The 20,902-nt window shown below is 39.6% G+C and overlaps 3 protein-coding genes across 4 annotated transcripts; 2 read left to right on the top strand and 1 right to left on the bottom strand.

The window, feature by feature from the left end:
* The first annotated feature begins 5,648 nt into the window (after positions 1-5,648).
* On the top strand, positions 5,649-14,898 carry LOC108619631 (coactosin-like protein). Of its 2 annotated transcripts, none has more exons than XM_089474696.1 (3): positions 5,649-5,789; positions 14,157-14,480; positions 14,549-14,898. In XM_089474696.1, exons 2-3 carry the CDS (start codon positions 14,157-14,159, stop codon positions 14,663-14,665), a joined length of 441 nt encoding a protein of 146 aa, XP_089330822.1. In that variant the 5' UTR covers positions 5,649-5,789; the 3' UTR covers positions 14,666-14,898. The 2 variants fall into 2 exon arrangements, with proteins under 2 accessions (XP_089330822.1, XP_017871805.1); XM_018016316.2 differs by having other exon boundaries at positions 5,655-6,138.
* An 893-nt stretch (positions 14,899-15,791) lies between these two features.
* Positions 15,792-18,191, bottom strand: LOC108619623 (uncharacterized). Its single transcript, XM_018016304.2, has 4 exons — positions 17,946-18,191; positions 17,375-17,868; positions 16,568-17,312; positions 15,792-16,494 (listed from the first exon to the last, which is right to left on the bottom strand). Exons 1-4 carry the CDS (start codon positions 18,023-18,025, stop codon positions 16,413-16,415), a joined length of 1,401 nt encoding a protein of 466 aa, XP_017871793.1. The 5' UTR covers positions 18,026-18,191; the 3' UTR covers positions 15,792-16,412.
* A 597-nt stretch (positions 18,192-18,788) lies between these two features.
* Paf-AHalpha (Platelet-activating factor acetylhydrolase alpha) lies at positions 18,789-20,870 on the top strand. Its single transcript, XM_018016313.2, has 2 exons — positions 18,789-19,495; positions 19,570-20,870. Exons 1-2 carry the CDS (start codon positions 19,100-19,102, stop codon positions 19,849-19,851), a joined length of 678 nt encoding a protein of 225 aa, XP_017871802.1. The 5' UTR covers positions 18,789-19,099; the 3' UTR covers positions 19,852-20,870.
* The last annotated feature ends 32 nt before the right edge of the window (positions 20,871-20,902 follow it).

Below are 20,902 nucleotides of genomic sequence, written 5' to 3' on the forward strand. Positions count from 1 at the left end.
TATCTATTTACATTTATTTAACTGAATATTTCTCTGTCTGATTATAGTCAATTGTTTATTGACTGACAAACTGATTAGTTAAATGACTGACTGACTGATTGATTGATTGGCTTACGCACTCATCGATCAACTGTCTGATTTACTAGCTTATCGATTGATTGACTGACTGTTGATTAAATCACAAATCAAGCTATAAAGGGAATCCAAACAATTAAGCTGATTGATTGATTGACCTATTATATGGGTTATTTTCGGTCTGAGTATACAATTTTCTAATGCATTGATTCACTGATTGATTGATTTATTAATCAGCTGATTGATTAACTGAATGATTGACTGATTGATTATTGTATAACTAAATGCTTGATGGACTTATTGATTTGACTGTTTAACTGAGTTATCGACTGCTTGAACTCGCTTGATTGAATAATTATTTACCTGATAGACTAATTATTTGACTAACTGGTTGATTACTTATACTAGATTAATCGATTGCCTAACTAATGAAATGACTGACTGATTGATGCGCAAGGCTCAATGTGTGACCTGATTGATTATCGAAGCTCCAAGCGAAGTATTCAGGCTATAACGCTTTAAACTAAGGCAGTCTAAATAGTACGAATTTTGTATACTGACTGACTGAGTGACTGACTGACTGACTGATTGATGATCATCCTATCTCAGTCCGCACAGCATCGCTGAAATCTAACTGAAAATTGTTATAAAGCAACACTTTTGTTATTATCCAACCAGACTTAAATGTTTGTTCGAAAAGTTCTAGCCACGCCAATCCAAATAAAAGCCATAGCAAAATGTGGACAAAAAAATAACTCGGAACACTTAAGCTCCTTTCCGAATAACGCCAAAGTCATTTATATACTTGAAGTACAATTTCGCATACCACAAACTTGCCAGCTGATGAAGGGCGAGCGGGAGTTGGCGTCCTCTCCAACTTTTATCCCTTTAGACATCTGTTTAAAGTTTCGCCCCAAGCTCAAAATTATTTCCAATATTATTCCTTTACGTGTTGTTATTTTTATATTCTCCCCTATTTATTTATTTATTTTATTTTATTTTATTTTATTTTTTTTTTGCAATATTCTTCGTTTTGTATCCATTTTTTTTTTAACTACTTCTTTAGCTTCACTTAATTCAACTTAAAAATTTTATATTTAACTCTATTTAATATTTTTATGTTCCTCAAATTAATATTCAATATTTAAGACTAATTTGTTTTTTAAATTGTTTAAAGTAAATGTTTACTCGTTGATTTCACGAGCAACGCAACTCATAAATACATCGCACAAATCTTATTTGATTTTATTTTTATAAGGTGTTTTATTGATTTAATCATTGCAAATTGAATGGTGGACATTTTGTTGATTTTCTTTCATTTTCAATTTTCATATTTTATGGAGCTGCTTCGGTGGCGGCATAAAATAAATTTCAATATGTTTTCCTTTCGGTAAGCGAGATTAATTAAATCTGCAAATTTGCGTTAAGAAGGGTTTTAAAAAATAAATAAATAAAAAACCACACATAAATTTATATTTGAGACATGTGAATTGATCAATGTCGATGAATGCAGAGATAAACATATGTATGTACATATATGTCAGGGGATTAGTACATATGTATAAACATACATGCCTGAATATATTGAAGCTAATATGCACGTATGCTGACTTTCATGACGCATACTGACATGGCATACTTGCTGACATGCTGACGTTCATTCATACATATATACATACCTGTATACATGCATATGTACACACATACCTACATACATACATACATGCATGCATACATGAATACATTAATACATAAAGGCATATGTATACACACACATGCACATATGTATGTATGTACATTCATACATCCATACATACGTGTATATGTACACACATACATACATGCATGAATGCATACGTCCATACGTGCATATATATGTACATTCATACATCCATACATACATGCATATGTACACAGATTCATGCATATATACATCCATTCATGATGTACACACATTCATGCATACATACATCCATTCATGATGTACACACATTCATGCATACATACATTCATTCATGATGTACACACATTCATGCATACATACATTCATTCATGATGTACACACATTCATGCATACATACATCCATACATCCCTACATCCGTACACGCATGCATACATGCATATGTACACACACACTCACATACATACATTCACACATATGTACATATACGCACATATGCATCAATGTAAGTGTACACAAATGCATGAATGCACATGCATGCATGTTTATTTATGTACAGTCATGTCCAGAAGCATGCATTTGTACATGTAAAGGTATACATGCATGTCTACATACATAAATGCTTGCATGCATGAGTACATACGTACATACATACATGCATACTTATGTAGAGACACTATTCTTATGTATGTAAGCATTCATATTCGCATGCCTGCATACATATGCAGACATGTTTACATATGCACATGCGCTCTCACATGCACACTCTTAATAATCTCTCCATAAAAAGAGCACATCTGCATATATAGCATATAAGCTATAAAAATCAAGGCAACCAACTCTCGCATCAGGTGATGAGAATCGCCGAGAACGACATTAACTGGAAGAGCGTAAAACGTAACTGCAATTGGTAGACATTTGCTATTATTGCACATACACATACACATACCAACATGCACTGGGGAGGGCTAAATTCCTCAAATCGAAAATTCATAACTAAAGAAGCATTTGATTTCTTTGGATCAGCCATAAACATATTTGTTTCTGTGTACAAACACCGTACGGCATTTCGGAATCTCTAAACGCACTTTCTAGGCCAACTGGTTTGATGGTTCTGTTTCGGATCTGTTTATTCGCTTTTATTGCCTTTGCACATGTTATGACAACTGTTTGCTTAGACGGCTCGCATGCGAATGTATTTTGTGGTTTATCTGCATTACTCTGTACTCGTATTATGATAAGCCGAGCCGAAACAGCTTTGGCACTAAATTGGAAGTGTCAACAGGCCCAATAGGCATAATCATATCTGTGACCATTAAATACACGAAGAAGAGCCAATTAGTGGGAAATATGTGATAAAGCAATCAATCTTATCTAACCGAATAATTGAGGAGTGCTAGACCTAGAGTAGTATATAAATAGAACTGTGCGTGAGCTAAGCGGGAGTACCCGATTAGGGAATACCCTGAACCGAAGCGAAGGTCTACTCGTCTGATAGCTCTACTTTTTTTTGAAAGATTTTTTATTGCAATTTTTAGGCACAGAGAGGGAGGTATAGGTAGAAAGGTTTAGCAAAGGTTAAGAAGAAGTATCCGAAGCTCAAGCTATACCAAATTTGGCAGACCAACCCCCACAGTAAATTTATTGCTATTCACACTAAACTTATATAACTAAAAAGTATTATCGATTTTGATCTATAATGAGAAAATCGGATAGATTATCTGAAAAACTCTTACTACATACTCTTAGCGGATTAACAGATGGATAAATAAACGGATAGAAGGACAGACGAACTTAACTGTATCGGCTCACCTTATCATCCTGATCAACGCCTCCTCTACATATTCATATGGCCAATATACATTGAAATCGCATTTTCCATGGGTTCGGGGTATACAAATTAATAATCATATCACTTGGGTCTCATTTTATGGCATCTGCCACGCCTTCCTTTGCGTGTTATATAATTTTCATATAACTAATATACCCTGAAACTAAATTTTAAGCTGGTTTAGGGTCTAAGAACTTGAGCTATGTTTAGAAAACTAGGTAACGAGCATCAGGATTCGAAATTCCGACTATATATATATGTATATATGTATATGTATATGAAATATATGATAATATGAAATATATGGCCAATACATCTTTTGGTGGTAAGTCCCAGAACCTTCTCCAGCATCATTGCTGTTGCTCTATTATAATTATTATATAATAATGGGAATAATAGAATAGTCAAACAATCTCTCGCTCAGCCACATTCAGGTCAGACTAATGTCTGGGATATACTATATAGATATGTATGTCTGTATAGATGTTCGCCTGTTCGCAGTATATTTCATTCGATATTATTTGTAGCCACATTCACGCTCTATAATATATCTTAGCCATTTTTGCCGAGCAGCGGGTAATTCAGCCAACTGATTGCTTGATTCACATTGCGCTGTTTGCGGCCTGATAAAGCGACGTGGATGACGCTGGCGACGATAAGCCCTGCACCGGATAAGCTCCAATGCCGTCTCTCCCGTTCAGTCCCCAACCGAAGTGAATTTTGCAGGCACACACAGCAGACAGACACACACACACACACACACACACACAGAGAGAGACATTGTGGTCTAGTACGTGCGCACTTAATTGCAACGTGCCCCAGCCTCAGCAACCGGTGACTGCAGCTGTGACTGCGGCTGCGGCTGCGGCTGCGGCAGTGGCAGCGGCAGAGAGCCGGCTGTGGTCTAGGCAGCGCTCCTCAAGGCTGAGGCAAGGCTGATGCGGCACAGATTGCTGGCCGAAGATGCCGTTAAGCCTACACCTCGACTTGCAAGTGTTCGACCGGTTGATTGGGAACAGGCTGCACCACACGAACCCCCTTACCCCCACACACAGCCCAACCCCACCCCAGTCTAGCGAAAAACAGTATCCAACAAAAAATAAATACAAATAATAAGTGAAATAAATCAATTCTTGACCAAAAAAATTTTTCAATCTATCGCTAGGGCATGACTTCATGAAAAGATAAAGCGTCTATTTGTTTAACACCATTTCAAATTCAATGTGATGATAATTTCTATAAAATATACTGCACTAGATATTACTATACTGTGTACATTATACTGATAGAAAAAGTTTATGTGGAACTTCAGATAAGTTTAATAGAATTCCGACTATACGTAGTTCAAAGATAAGTTCAAGTTAAAAATAAATAAATAAATAAATAAATATTGATATATGTATGTATGTATATTATACATGGTATATCATAATCATATATGTATTTAGATAATTTGTTAGTTATCTATAAGCTATTACTCTACCAATTATCATATACTATATATGTACATACATATACATTTATCACCAACTATACTCACATATCCTTATATGTACGTATGTTTTCATATGCCCACAAAATCTCAAAAGTTTCTAGTCCATTTCAATTTTAAGGCTTAATCAAGTTTACGGAATTGCTTGAAGATTTGTCACAGTGCATTTATTTGAAGAGCATTGAGTAAATTCATATGTATAATAAATAAATGTGATGTACAGTGCTTTACATCCTAAACCATGCTCCTATATAAGAATGTATGTATGTATGTTTATTTATATACACACACACATATGTGCGCTTGCGCGCAACGGTGTCAAACATTTTGTCAACGGCGCAGTCGACGTCGCTGCCCGCGCACTTTCAACTCTGAAACTGAAACTGAAAATAAAACCAAATGCGGTGACGGCGCCGTCGCCGTTGCTCCGTTCTCAGTCTCTGTCTCTGTCGCTCATCAGCTCGTCAGCCTACTGGGGTGCTCCCACTTGCTCGCTCGCCGACTGCGCTGCCCGCTTCGTTTTCGTCGTTATGCTTTGTGCTGGTTGGCGCTGCTTCTGCGTCAGCCACTTCGTTGGAGTTGCACGCGCTGCCGGCCCGCATTCGTGAGCAACAATTCGTGCGAGTCGGACGGAGTCGGTTGGCTATTTTGGTCACTCCCGATTAGAGCCTGTGTGCCTTTTGCCTTTGTCTTTGTTTTCGTTATTAATGTAATACATACATACATACATATATGTATTAATATAAATAGAATTTTTTTTTTATTAATTTTGTTGTTGTTTATCGTGACACTTGTCGTTAAGCGTTTGCGTGTTGTGTTCACAAAATTTGCACCAAGCACCCAAGCCGGTAAAAAATTCCCTGAACTGTCACTCGAGAGTTGCAGCAACAGCCGCAGCACCAACGCCGAGCAGAACCGAAGAACTAGAAGAGGAAGAAGAAGAAGCAGCAGAAGCAGCAGAAGCAACCCAACAGTAGCCGCAGCATCCCATTCAGCCAGCCAGCAACATGTCAGACGGCATTGAAGTTGAACAAATTGTGGAGAGCAAGCCGAAAAGGGTGAGAGATACTTTTAACGCAATCTTACACACACACGCACACATTTGTATCTGGTATATGTATTAAGGAAATATTAAGTGCGACACAAGACGAAACAAAAAGAATTAGACTCATAAGAGATGCGACAACGGGGCAGTTAAACAGCAACACAGCAACGGCAACAGCAGCGCAAAAGAAAATCTGCAGAAACAGATAGCGCGCGCGTGAGCGAGACAGGGAGAGATAGAGAGCGAAAGAGAGAGTGAGTGTGAGAGGCGAGCGCAAAAGCTGCGAGCGGCAGAGCAGGCCAAAAAGGAAGAGGGAAGAGTCCGGCAGCGTAGCCTCGCTATAGTTGGAGCCCCAGCCCAAAGTCAAGTGTGCGTATGTGTTAGTGTGCATGTACTTGCGCCTGTATGTGTGCCTGAGTGTTGAACTTTAAATAACTGTGACTCCACACACAAGAACCGGCCAGGGCCAGGGCCAGTACCCCCAGTCGCAGTCGCAGTCACAGCAGCAGCAGCAGCAAAGGCAAAGCCAGTGCCGGTGCCGGTGCCGACGCCGGTGCCAGACAGCGAAATATAAAGTACAAGAAGAAGAAGAAAACACAGAACAGCAAAAGAACACGAAAAAGAAACAACAAAAAAAAGAGCGAATATCTTGCTTATGCTTTTTAAGTGCGGGGGCGGATGCAGCATGCAGCGCAGCAGCCAAAGGGGTAGATAAGCAGGCGTAAGTGTGTGTGTGTGTGTGTGCGTGTGTGGGTATGGCCATATTAGACAGCAGCAGCCAAAACAACAACAACAACAAGAAATATGCATATCAAGTTCAAGTGCGCAACGGCTTCGCAGTCGCCGCCGCTGCCGCCGCACTTGTGAGCATAGCAGCTAATATACATACATATGTATATGTATGTGTGTGCACACCCACACACACACACACACACATGTTGTAAGATTTTCAATCTGTATCTTATCGAGCATGTATCGAGTAATTGTTGCGGTTACATTGAGTTCCATATCAAATTTGTTTAGCTACTGTGTAACAGTAATTCTGACATCTGTGATATATGGCCCGCTGGCTGTGTGTGTGTGAGTCATTTTGGGTGATTCGATTGATTCACTGTGACTCACACACACACACACATACACGCAGACCGGGCGCAGCTGCAGTTCAATTACCTACTATATTAAGCAGCTATCGAAGCGGCATGACTCAAAGTTTAATCAGTGAAAGAGACAGAGAGGGGGAGAGAGGGAGACAGGCGTTCGTTTGTTCAGTTGCTGCAAAGCAACGAAAATAAGAACAAGAAGAAGAAAAAGCATGGATTCAAAATGCAAACTACTAAATGTTCACATAAGCCAAAGTTAGCTTAAAATGTTCATAAATTGAACTAGTTCAACAAATATACAGTCGATTAGCGTGCTCAATGCAAACGAGTGCAATTTCAAAAACATAAAATATCTATATAAACCCATGTGTATGCACATTCTCTTTCCTTATCTGTCGGAACATAAAGACGAACCATTTACGGTTATAACTCAATTCAATAAGTCAAACAGAAAGCCATGAAAACTGAAATCGAAACTGAAAATACGTTCGAGTGGATGCCACAACAGCAACGGCAGCAGCAGCAACAGCAGCAGCAGCAACACCTCAAATCAATGCCAATGGCAATAAATAATATTGAATATCGTAAATCTCTACCCAAACCATCCACCCGCAAACGAGCTGCATTCGATATGCATTGCATTACCGTTAGAATTGAAAGCGAGTATTGTGTTAGCTAGTGCTATTGTGTAACAGGCACACACACACACACACACACACTCATACACTTGCACGCATGGCCTCTCTTCAATTTTGTTAAGTTAGCTGCGCTTCCTGATGCGCCAAATTTGGCTGTTGTTTTTTTTTTTTTCTTTTCTTTTGTTTCTTTGCTCATTTTTCGCATTTATTATTCACTAATGAGTCACGCACACAAATCAATAAACGACGTTTCTTTGTTTCATTGCAAAAATGCAGAATTATTAATACATGCAGCGCAACAAGAATAACAGCAACAACAACAACAACAACAGCTGAAACAGCGCGTGAAACGAAATAAAACAAAAATTAACAGCCTTGCCGTCTGCCGATGCCCTTACCACCTGCTCTGCCCACGTCACTCTCCCCTCTCCCCACACTTGTCGCTCCTTCCGCCAGTCACGGAGCAAATGAACGCGGCGCTGATTCATGCCTTGCATTGTGCTTTTCTTGTTCGACCTCGTGCTCGAAAAAAGATTGCAAAGAGTTTTCAACAGCAAAACTAAAACACATGTGAATAGTACTCCTTAGGCTGCCCCCCTGCCCCTTCCCTAGCAGCTCATTCGCATGGTAATCGAACTAATATCGAAATCAAACTTTAATAATTAGGCGTATTTTCTCTTTGTTGAAAGTCAGCATGACGATGATTAATCAAATTAAACAAAATAGCCAATTATTGAATTGAATATCCGGTAATATTTTATTTTTAAAGATAACAAATCTAAAAACTAAAAAAAAAGTTTTTTAATTATTATTAAACATATTTTAAGTTAAAAAAAAGAATGATAATAAAAATATAATTTGATAAATTTTCTAACATTGAATTAAAAAATGATTTAATACATTTTTAAATTTATAATATTTTATATTTTAAATTTCCCATAATACTTAACAATTGATATAGTTTATAAGTAGTGCAAATTAAACTCCAAAATCAATTTTTAAAAATTATATATAAATATATTTTGTTTTTATTTAGAATTTTTAGAATATTTATCAATATCGAAAAAACTTATTTAGTGAAATTTTTTAAGTAAAATGAAAAATTATTAAAACTAAATTTTGTTTAAAATTGGCATAGCACACTCATACCCAGCTCATATTTCCTACAGGGTATTCACAGAATCTCAGTCTGTTTCAGCATTTCCTTCAATCTGTGATTCACACACTTGACGCACAATTTTCATAGTTTTACCTCTACTTCTTCTACTTATTCTTTTGCTTTTTTAATTTCTAACACACACACACACACTGAGAGATTGGCATTCATTTTGCGGAAAACTTTTACTGGATTTATGTGGAACTTTATAAGTAAGCGACGAGCGTTGCGTATCTGGAATGGCATTAGTCAACATTAAGCGATTATAGTATATATACATTTATTTATTATATATATAAAGATATACGTTTATTACTGTAACAACACCTGCTATACGTTCCTTAGATTTCTGCTATCGTTAGCAAATTTTTTATATGCTTTGTTCCCAAAGGTAAAAGAAGTATATTGGTTTTGCGCAATGTCCGTTCGTCTGTCTTTATAAAGTTGGAGATTTGAAATGTGGAGCCTATACTCGTGTATATCCTCGGCTGACAAAGTGTGTTCGAATTTTCCAAGATCAATATCAATATCAATATCAATAAGATATGGCGGATATATCTACGATTGGTATATCTATCTATTGGGTTGCGGCAAATCGACAACAAAGCATCACGCAGTCGGTTACTCCCCACTGCAACGTCCTTAATTAATGTTTTCTTTATTTGTTGCTGCATTCGAATTTTTTCTGGCCACATTTAAAATGTTGGCTAAAGCAATTTGCTGATATGGTGCACGTTGTGTGCGCTGATATCGACCTCTATAGATATTGGCACACAATTTATTTTGTATATAATTTTGTGTGTACAGTTTTTATCGCCTGACTTATCAAAGGTCATTACAGTGCTTTTTATGCCCGCCAATTGGCAAATGGCTTAAAACACAATTGCAAAAAAATGCGGTTTTTACAAAAAAGATTTCCGTGTTTTATATATAATACATACATACATAAATGTATAATAAATACATCAAACAAATAAAATATTTACAGTTGCGTTAAACAAATAAGAATTAAATGTAAAAAATACGAAAAATATGCTGAAATGCTTTAAAAATTTATAAAAAGAAAAAACAAAAAGAAAAGAAATATTCACTAATATTTCATATATAGTTTTCAACTCGCAATAATTTGCGATTGCATAGACAGAAGGAGACGTGGCTGAGAACCAATAGATTATATAGAGACTTGATCATTAACAGCTCAGAGTAGAGCTACTCTTTAGCTGATCGCCTTCAAGCACTTAAATATGCAATTAGCAAGGGTATTCTCTAGTCTAGCATGCCACTCATCCCTGCTTGCTTTACCGTAAAAAGTAGCCGTTGCTCACACAATCCTGAATTACACACAATGCATTTGCTTAAAGCGGATCAGGCGATCAACTCAGTAGCTGTTGACTTGAGATTAGATAAAAGTAACGGCAAAATGTAAGATTAAACAAGTACTTAAATATAAATTTATATTCTAAATATACAAATGCATATCAAATATACATATGTACATACATACATATGTATGCACTTGGCAGCAAACCAGACTGCGATAAGGATGGCAATCAATAAATGTTTGCCGATATGATTACGAATATCGATAACTTTTACTTTCGTTTGCAAATGGCTTGGCGAACACATGTTCACAGCAACAACATAGTTGCAATGAACTGGAACTATTTGATTACTCAGATTGCACAAGACAAGAACTAGCGAAGAACAAGAGCAAACACAAGTGCAATAAGCAGCAGCAAGGCAACGTGTGTGTGTGTGCGTGCATGTGTGAGGGCAGGCGTATATCAAAATTCGATTCACACATGCTCCTCGGCTTATCTGAGTCGCAAGACGTGTTAGACAGAGAGCAAGCGATTGGGCTTGCGTCACTGCTGCACCCGCTTACGCATACGCAGAGTCGCCCGCATCCGCACCCAAAGCCGAGCCCAGGACAAAAAAAAAATAAGGGGGAAAAAACAAAAGCAACAGCATGCGCTGTAATTGCGGCAATACATGATTAGTTATCAGGCATGCCCAGTCAACAGTCGCATCTGAGTGTGTGCCAATTCGTTTTGCGGCGAGATAGTTGAGAGAAATGTCTTATCAGATAAATAAAGAAAAATACAAAAAGCCGTTAATTTGCGCTCGAAATTATGGCAGCTGGCCATATACAAACAAACATACATACATACATACATGCATACATAATCCAGAATTCTCTCAGCTTTTGTTGCCACTTCTTCTTCTTATTCTGCATTAGCTGTTTCCTATTGCAAATTGTCGGCAGCGCACAAATTATGGCAACGGTTTTATTTCACTTCTCTGCTATTCTTTGCTGTGTGCATGTGTGCATGTGTGTGTGTCTGTCTGTCTGTATTTTGTCAGCTGGCACAGTTTTTGCATGTTTGGCTGCTCATTTATTTTTCTCTAATTAATTCAATACAAATCAAAAGATTACAGTTTTTATCGTCGTGAAAGTCTAAGCGGAGGCCAAACGTTTTCTATTCTTTGATCTTTCTAATTGTTTGTCAATTTGTTATCATATTCTGCTTTCCAGAGCGCACTTTTCTAAATCGCTTTGCGCTTTTCTAATTGATTTTTCTCATACACACATACACACACACACACACACAGAGAGACGCACACTCACAGGCACACAAAATCTCTCTCATAGAAGCAAAATCAATTTCGGTCAACGAACGCATTATGATCCAGCCGCTCTCTTACTCGCGCTCCCTCTCTGTCGCACTCACGCGTTTTGCTACTGCTGCTCATCTGCTCATTCTGCACTGCTCCATATGGCGACAGTTTTGTTGTTATATTTTATGCTCTTTGTTTTGTCGCTGCCAACATCTCAGCCGCCGCACAAAATTATCTGTAGACCGTTCTTTTTTTTTTCATATTTCTTTTTCCCGTTGTTGTTGCTGCTGTGTTGCTGCTGTGCTGCTGCTGCTGCTGCTGGCTACGGTTTTGCTGATTGAAAATTGTGATGTTTAAATTGTTTCAAATGGAGCGCATACAAACAAAACAATACATAAATCTCGATTGAAGACGCCCGATCAGCTGTCACCCAAACGGCTCTCGATGACTTTCCAAAGTAGCTGTAACTCGCTCGAATTATTCGAGCGTCGTATACGATGTGGGATGGCTTTCGACATCGAAAACTAACATACATACATATATGTATGTATGTACATATAAATACATACATAGATATGTATCTGTATCTGCCCGCTTGAAAGTATCCAGCAATAAATCGAGGCAGAAAGCGAACGAACTCACTTTCGATATCGAAAACTACTACAGTCTCCATTGAAAGTCAACGGCCAACAACAACCACAATTCACACATTAATGCATCATCCCCCATGCAAGCTAAATTAAGCAATAATAAATGAAGCCGCGTTTACGCGTTTAACTGATCTGACGGAAACGCAAAAACATTAACAATTTATTTTTGTTTATTTGCCTCACGCACAAATCGGTCAGTGAGGCTTCATTCATTCAATCAGTCCAAATTACGCTCGCATGCAAATGCAATTGCATTTTTATCGGGTTAAATATGATTGAGATATATGTATGTATATGTAAATATTATTATTACATTTTAATTCAAGTTAAAATTCATCTGATTTTGCATACAAATTAGCTTTTTGATATACACATCAAAAAATTAAGATTATTATAGAGCAGCTGTAGATTATACATACTTATACATACATAAGTATATATAGAAGAAGAGCTTCTTCTTCCTGAGATTCATTGAAGTTCCCGGAAAGAGGGAAATAAATGGAGTGCTAGATAATAATGTGCATATGTATATAATAATTATTGTTTTGGGTTCTACTAATCTTTCATATGGCACTAGAGAGAGTAGATATGGCAACAGAGAGTAGATAAAGGCCGAGTGAGAAATAGAAATATAGGCAGAGGCAGAGAGGGTGTTAGAGAAGTGTTTTAAAGAATTGGAAAGGATGAGATATACATAGATTAAGAAGGAAAGTGTGAAGGATACAAATGCAAATAAGAGAGAGAGAAGAGAGAGAAATAGAGAAGAGAGAGAGAGAGAGAGATAGCGTGTGTCGTTGTTAGAACATGGGAGATACAAATGCACAGTGAGAGAGACAGAGGTAAATACAAAGTAAGAGAACGAGATATAAATAAGAGAGGAGCGATATATATGTAAAGAGAGAGAGAGAGAGAAAGCGAAATACTAAGGCAGATCAAGGATACACAAAAACCGATATATGGAAGGAGACTAGAGAGAGAGAGAGGGGGACAAAGATAAAGATATAGTTAAAGAAATGGAGAGAGCGCAAGCGAGACAGAGAGCGGGAGAGAGAGAAAGAAAGAGAGGGAGAGTGATCAAAAGAAAGAGGGAGAGAGAGCAAGCAAAGCAGAGCGAGGGAGTTCTAGAGAGATCTAGAGTTAGCTGGCTTAGTAAATATTTTCAACTCTACGGCACCAATTAGAGGTTATGTTCGAATTTGCTGTGGCTTTATCTACGGCCATGTTTACGTCTGTGTCGATGTTACTTTCCGCGTATTATCTGAGATCGAAGACAACATGATATAGAAGTAGTTGTTTCATTACGCACGAGACATTGTGTTTCAATTTTTATCAATTGAATGAAAACAATTTCCGTTAAAACAATTTACAAAAAAAAAAAACACAATTCTCATATGAAAACTTTGCTACTTTTTGCCTTGAGGCAATGCAATTATGATGTATATATAAGTATATATATGGATTTGTAAATATTTTTTTTTTATTTTTTGCTGCTGTTGCTGTCTCGCTCTGTTTTAGTTATTCAATTCGCATGCAACGCGCGCGCTTTTAATTTATGCAGCATTTCGAGCTGAACAAATTGAAGAGTTTTGTGGAGGCAAAATGCATTGGCGTGATTGATTCATAATTTTATTGTTATTGCTATTGCTATTGTTATTGTTATTGCTATTACTGTTGCTATTATTACTTTCTGGCTCTTGGCTGGCTCTTGGCACGGAAGCGAAAGCGAAAGTATCTGACGGATGCAACGCGAAACGAAGCCAAATGTAAACTGCCAAGTGGGCGTGGCAGCTCTTCCGTATTGGCTGTATATGTGAAAATTGTTGTTTCTCTTGTTTGCTTCATTTGTGGTCTTCTTGCTCACCTTGCAGATGCCGGTGGCCACGTCACTGGACAAGGACGCCATCCGCGAGGCGTACGAGGACGTGCGCTCGGATCTGACGGACACGGAGTGGGCGGTGTTCAAGTTCGATGGGGCGCAGATAATCGTGCATGGGCGTGGCCAGTGCTTCGAGCAGTTCCGCGAGCAGTTCGGCGACTCGGAGCGCGCCTTTGGCTACATCCGCATACAGATGGGCGACGAGATGTCCAAGCGCAAGAAGTTCATCTTTCTGACATGGATCGGCCAGGAGGTGGGCGTCATTCAGCGTGCCAAAATGTCCACGGACAAGGCGCTCATCAAGGACGTGCTGAACGTGAGTGCCGTGGCTTTCGGCTCTATCCGAGCATCTCTCTTTAATCTCTCATCATCTTGTCATTGCAGAACTTTGCCGTGGAGCTGCAGGCGGGCGTCCAGGCGGAGCTGGACATCGAGCTGTTCCGTGAGGCACTGAATCGCGCCGGCGGCGCCAACTACGGCACCGGCGTCCGGGACAACTGAGCTGGGCAACAGACGGACGGAGCACCCACGTCGTCCTATCCACCAATCGATTTCAAGCACTTCCTCCTCCCGCCCCACCCGGTCTCTACCCTTTTTTTTTTTTTGTGCACCTCTTCAATTGCTGACTTAATCCTGCTTTTTTACTTAATTATTATGAATTAATTTTATCGATCTTAAAATATTTACTGTACATTTGTATGTAATATGTAATAAATATTAAAACAAGAAACAAAGCGATAAAATGGAATTGAATTAACGTGAAACTACAGCGAAAGCCAATTGGAAAGTCGTGCTAATTGGAATTTCGTTGAACTAATCAAAACGTGTTTTGTGAATCACAATTCGCCTGAACTGATTCACAAAAATTACAAAATTTTACTCAATAAATGTGGCACAAAATAAAATGTAAAATTACCTGATCCAATTGGGATTGCTGGTGGCCTCAGTAGCATTCAATTCTAATTGGTATCTTGTTGAACCAGTCAGCATGTGGTTGAATGGAACTGATTGCATGTCAGTATTACGCTGGGAAAAATATAAATTACATAAAAACCAAATTTCAATTCTGATGTCACGGGAAATTTAATCAAAATCTTATTGGAATGCGCCAATCCAATGAAGTTATATATTACACTGACATCCAATTGGTATATATATTTGCCAATCAGAATCCAGCCGGATTCGCCAGATGAACTTGCATATAAAGCCCCACCAAAACGTAAAAACCATATTTAAAGTAAAAATTCCAATTCCGCATCAAAATCCAATTGGCATTGGGCATTCAAGCGGAATGCTAGCGGATTAAACGTATATTCCGATTGGTATTCCAATTAACCAACCTATTAAACAACTACGAGTCAGTCTTCATATAAAAACTATAAAATTCTTGTGATTTTGCATGAGTCGATGCATGAATCCAATTGGAATGGGTAAATCAATCGCAGCTCGGAAACGTAATCCAAGCAGAATCAGGGCTGCTGGAATTTCTGTAAACAAATATTAAGCAATAAATCCGATCCAAAATATATGCAACTGCAGTCCAATTGGGATTTACAATGAGATTGAAAGAGATTTCCTCCATCAGCGCCCGATTACCAGGAGAGATCAACAAATACAACAATATATATTTCGCGGAACAATACAAGTTTATTTGTCACTTCCAGACTAAAGTGTATGTGTGTGTACATGTATATGTGGTATCTAATCTAATCAGAGTTGAACAGCAGCTGCAAGCCTGGACTAAAACATATTTTAGCCGTAGTACAATATACTGATTAGTGTATAAATTAGCTGTAGTTGCCGCAGTTTATGCAAGTATATATTTGATTAATTCCTAGATGCTCTTGAGTATACACAGAATAATGAATGGATAGAGGGAGAAGGGAGTACACAGGGTCCAATAGGTGTACCATAGAGGAGCTACAGACGGTGTCTAGTCGTCTAATATAAAAACCGAGTAATTCGATTATGAATGTATAAAAAATAAACAAAATTTGATTAAAACTTGACTATGTGACTAAGTGAGCTCCGAAGTGTTTCGAGGTGTGTGCGTGTGTGTGACCAACACATATAAATATGCAAACGAAAGTACAGTAAAAGTAGCTTATGTCTAAGGTGCGGCCATCAGAGTAGATCGAGATGAGGAGCCAATGTACTCAGTGAATTAATGTCAGTGTCTAGGTGAATCGTTCGCTTAGTAATTGCCTAAATTGCGCTTATGCTGGGTGTGTGGATCAGGCTGGATGGCCTAGCGATCGCGGAAGAGCACCGAGTGCAGTGCATCGATGTCAACCTCAACGCCCGACGAGTTTGTGGTCACGGTCCGTGAACTGCAATCGGGGAATATTAGAGACTAGAGTTGGAGCACGAGGCAGACGTAACTCAATATTCATATCCACTAACCTGACAGAGTGCGTGGAGCGATTGGAGGAGTGCGGATTGACCAGCACACAGTGCATCGGCTGGCCATCGAACTCGCGCTGGTGATACGCCTCCACGGCCATTTCGGCGTGCTCCAGTGACTTGTAGATGACCTCGGCCGTGCCGGGACGCACCACGTGGGCATCGTACATGGGCCCGATGTCATTGAACAGCTCACGGATGTCCGCCGTGGTGACGTTGGCGTGCAGATTGCTCACCAGCAGACGGTAGCCGGGCTTGTTGACCACGCTCAGTGGCAACGACATCGACACGTTCGGTGGACTACGGCGCTGGTGCATGGACCGCGAGGACATATGGTGCGTCTCCATGTGCCCCTTGGACTGACCGCTGCCATTCTCGTTAGCGTAGATGCCGTGCGAGACGCGACGATCGGGCTCACTGCCAAAGAGACGGGCACGCAGCGCGTCCGGCAGATTGGATGTGGCCACCAGATTGCGCTGGCGTCGCTCGAACAGTTTGTCCACGCCCTCCCTACGGCCGCCCCCCAATGGCGGAGGCGGCATGGCGGGTCGCTCCACACGATTGCGTGCCGCCTCGTAGACGGAAAATGGATCATTAGACAGAGGACTGCCGCCTGGGGCTGTGATCTCCACACCGTCCATGTCCAGGTCATAGTCGTCGTAGCCACGGGTCATGCGAACGCGTGGCCCAGCACTCGAGGATGGGCAATGGATGTTAGCCAGGTGCAGAGTTTGTGCGATTTCCTCTATGAGAACGGATGAGAATGAGAGAGAGAGAGCGATTGAGATTAGTGGTACACTCCCTTACCATCTTCCTGCTTCTGCATATCGTCGTAGTCCACGTAGCCGCGTGGCACAAACGGCGTGGCGTTTGCATCGAGTCGGCTGGGCCGATACGAGAGGCCCGAAGTGCTCGAGATGCGCGGCTTGTAGCCAAGTCCAGCGCGATCCTTCTTCAGATCGAATAGTCTTTGAATGACGGCGTGTGGTGGTTTGTTCATCGCTATAATCCGTTGAGTAAACCGACTCTTCTGTAGACTGCCAGCGCCGCCGACACCACGAGTCGGCGAGCGACCCGTCTTCACGGGCAACGGCAGGGGCATCGGCATGCGCTCCTTCTTGCGCTCGAGCAGTACGTTGCGAGCATCGATGCCGGACTCGCGAATATTCTGGTTGAGTATGTCGCGAGCGTCCACGATTTTTGCGCGCGTCTTCTGGATGATCTTGTTGCGGGCGTCGTATGTGTGTGTGTTCAGGCCCTGCTTGACAGCTGCCTTGCGCGGCTTCATCTGAACGCCCAGCCTGTGGACAATGAATGGTGTGGGAACACCAAATTATAGCGAATCAGCGCCATTTTCTTTTGGATTTCGAACACTTACTGTTTTTTATCGGCGCCCCGTGTGGCATTCTTTACGCGCTTGCGTTCAATTATCTCGTCCAGGCTGAGGTCCACGTCCATGGTGATAGATTTGCGCGGCGCGCTCTTGTTAATTGATTAATTTAAAAATTGCACCTTTCCATGCACAAAAAAAATCTTTCGAGAGAAAATTCTATGTCAATCTCCCTCGGCAAGCAATAAGCTGGCTTCGTATGGTGCCAGGGAAAAGTGACAAGCGGCGGCCAGGGTTGCACAGCAATTGCTTTAGATATCGATAGTATATCTGATAACTATCGACTGGTTATTGCTACAATATTTTTGTCCAAAACCAATCTTTTAAAACGTTTGTAGTTTTATTTTAGTTTTTTTTTTCAGTTTAGCTCTGTTGCTGTTTTTATTGCACTACAGCAGAACTATGGAAAAATCTTTCACATATGCCAAGAATTTCACAATGTTTGCTGAGCTTCGTAGTGGTATAGATTATGCTTCAAAATGATATTTTATATAGGTTTTAATATTTAATGTGTAAGAATTAAGTATAATATATATGTATCATTTATTTATTTACTTATTTTTATACAGTATTATCTATTTTAAATATTATATACCATGTGTGTGTTAATATGCAAGCATGTAAACTTAACTCCAAAGTGCACTATCAAGCTGAAGCTGAAAGCCGAATCCATCAATAAGTGTCTATTTAAATTATAACAAACTACTTTCAGTGGTTAGTGCGACTATAGATAGAGAAATAAAAGATTTGTGGATTTTTAAGTGTATTTACATATCAAGATTTACCGATATATTGCGTGCAGTTCTTTCGCGATCTTTCGATGATTGTGCGATGATTGCGATTTGTGGCCGATGCGAGTGCACATCACTATCGTCGCCGCTATTTTGTGTTGTCAATTATTCTCTTAGTTACAATTATTTTCATCTGCGCTCGCTGAACGAACCTCTGGGCGAATAGCAACCGATCGCAAAGTTTGCCCCGCAACACCCAGCATTGCCTCTTTCAACTGAGCTCATTAGGAGGTTTGTGTTTTTGCTGCAAGGTTGCTGCAACAGCGGACACCGCATGCTGAATACACCAATAACAGCAGCAGCAGCGACAACAACAACAACAGCAACATCAACATCATCAGCGGAAGCAACATGAATCCCTGTGCTGTGCCCACACCCGTGCCCGATGTTGACGGCGACAAGCGCTGGCTGAGCATACACCGTCGCTTTATCTCGGATTGCCGCGAAAAGGATCCGGACGTGATATTCCTCGGAGATTGTATATTCGAGACGCTGCAGGATACCGACACCTGGAATCAGTACTTTGCGCCGCTGCACTGCCTCAACTTCAGCATACGCGAGGATCGCACCGAGAACGTTCTCTGGCGCATCGAGAACGGCACTCTGGACAATGTCAATCCGAAGATCGTCGTCCTGCACGTCGGCACGAACAACACCAGCAACAGCGCCGCCGAGGTGGCCGAGGGCCTGCTCGCCAACGTGGCCAAGATACGCGAAAAGCTGCCCGGCGCCTACATCATATTACCAGTAAGTTGATCGGACTGTGTACACATACATATAATGTATATATATATACATATAATTTGATATTTGATTTGCAGTCGCTTCTGCCACGCGGCCAGCAGCCGAACGCGCTGCGCGACAAAAACAAGGAGATCAACGAGCTGATCAAGGAGAGGACAAAGGGCATGGACCGTGTGCAAACTGTCGCCATTGACAAGGGGCTGGTGCATACGGACGGCAGCATTAGCCATCATGACATGTTCGACTACAAGAGTCTGACCAATACCGGCGCCAAAAAGATACTCGAGCCATTGCATGATTTGCTATCGCAGATACTCAATGAAAACGAACTGGAACGCGATCTCACACCATCCGAATAACTCACAATATACACGAAAACAATCAGCAACAACAGCAACAGCAACAGTAACAACAACAATAATGGAAATCCAGAACACTCAACCCAACCGCTTGATCTGCAGCAATGAAAGTATTTACTCGTCTATTGAACGGGAGTATCAAGTTTTTGGTTTATTGTTACCCAAACAACAGAGCCAAGAGCAAACAAACGCAAGTTTCCTTAAACACCTTACATAGCTACGATATATATATATATATATAACTTTATATATATATGCATATATACATATATGATTTCCCATACTCATTCATAGGATTAAAGTCTATAGAAAAGTATATAGAAGACACACACAATGCGCGCATGAACATTTTGTATTTTGCATTTATACTAAAAGATAATTACAATTACATACAAACAACATAATAATACATAATTAATAACAATTTAATATGCGAATTAAGTTTCGAGACGAAGAAATTAACAACAAGAACATTCCCTGAAACTTACCAATATATATATACGTATATATTTATAAAATAATCATATTTTTTTATCATCACAAATTTTGAGTAAGCTTCAGAAAAGAAAATCCACGTGCATTAGGTGATAAAAAAAAAAAAAGAAAAAAAGAAAAAGAAAAGCTAAGAGAATATTTAATATGCGGCAGCTAAAAGTTACTTCGGTTGAGCTGCCTTGAGCTCGGAAATATTATCTATTTAATTTCTTTTTTTTTTTTTTGCACATGTATAATAATAAATGAAAACATTTTGTGTATGAAAAGCTCAAAACGCAGAATTATTACTAACCAGGAACATTTCTTTGCGATTCTCAACTACTCCAAAAAGAAGCAGAATACATATATAAATATATATTAATATATGAGGAAGAAGGACAATTGAAAAAGGGAAAAGTTATAAGCAATCTAATTATATAAACTAACTATATAAATATATTTTTACTTTCTATTTATACAATATTGCAATTTGAATTGAACTATTAAATGCGCCCGTCTAGCGATGGCACCGCTGCAATCGATAAGTCAAACATTGAAATTTGATGTAAAACGATAA

The sequence above is a fragment of the Drosophila arizonae genome, chromosome X (genome assembly GCF_054131065.1).
Source record: "Drosophila arizonae isolate 15081-1271.41 chromosome X, UAZ_ARI_1.0, whole genome shotgun sequence".
NCBI classification, from domain to species: Eukaryota; Metazoa; Arthropoda; class Insecta; order Diptera; family Drosophilidae; genus Drosophila; species Drosophila arizonae.

Coding starts and splice junctions, on each gene's coding strand:
- LOC108619631 (XM_018016316.2), top strand. CDS start 6,088: ATGTCAGACGGCATTGAAGTTGAACAAATTGTGGAGAGCAAGCCGAAA. Junction 6,139..14,156: donor TGGAGAGCAAGCCGAAAAGG/GTGAGAGATACT, acceptor CTCACCTTGCAG/ATGCCGGTGGCCACGTCACT. Junction 14,481..14,548: donor TCATCAAGGACGTGCTGAAC/GTGAGTGCCGTG, acceptor TTGTCATTGCAG/AACTTTGCCGTGGAGCTGCA.
- LOC108619623 (XM_018016304.2), bottom strand. CDS start 18,025: ATGGACGTGGACCTCAGCCTGGACGAGATAATTGAACGCAAGCGCGTA. Junction 17,869..17,945: donor CGGGGCGCCGATAAAAAACA/GTAAGTGTTCGA, acceptor CATTGTCCACAG/GCTGGGCGTTCAGATGAAGC. Junction 17,313..17,374: donor TATGCAGAAGCAGGAAGATG/GTAAGGGAGTGT, acceptor CCGTTCTCATAG/AGGAAATCGCACAAACTCTG.
- Paf-AHalpha (XM_018016313.2), top strand. CDS start 19,100: ATGAATCCCTGTGCTGTGCCCACACCCGTGCCCGATGTTGACGGCGAC. Junction 19,496..19,569: donor GCGCCTACATCATATTACCA/GTAAGTTGATCG, acceptor TTTGATTTGCAG/TCGCTTCTGCCACGCGGCCA.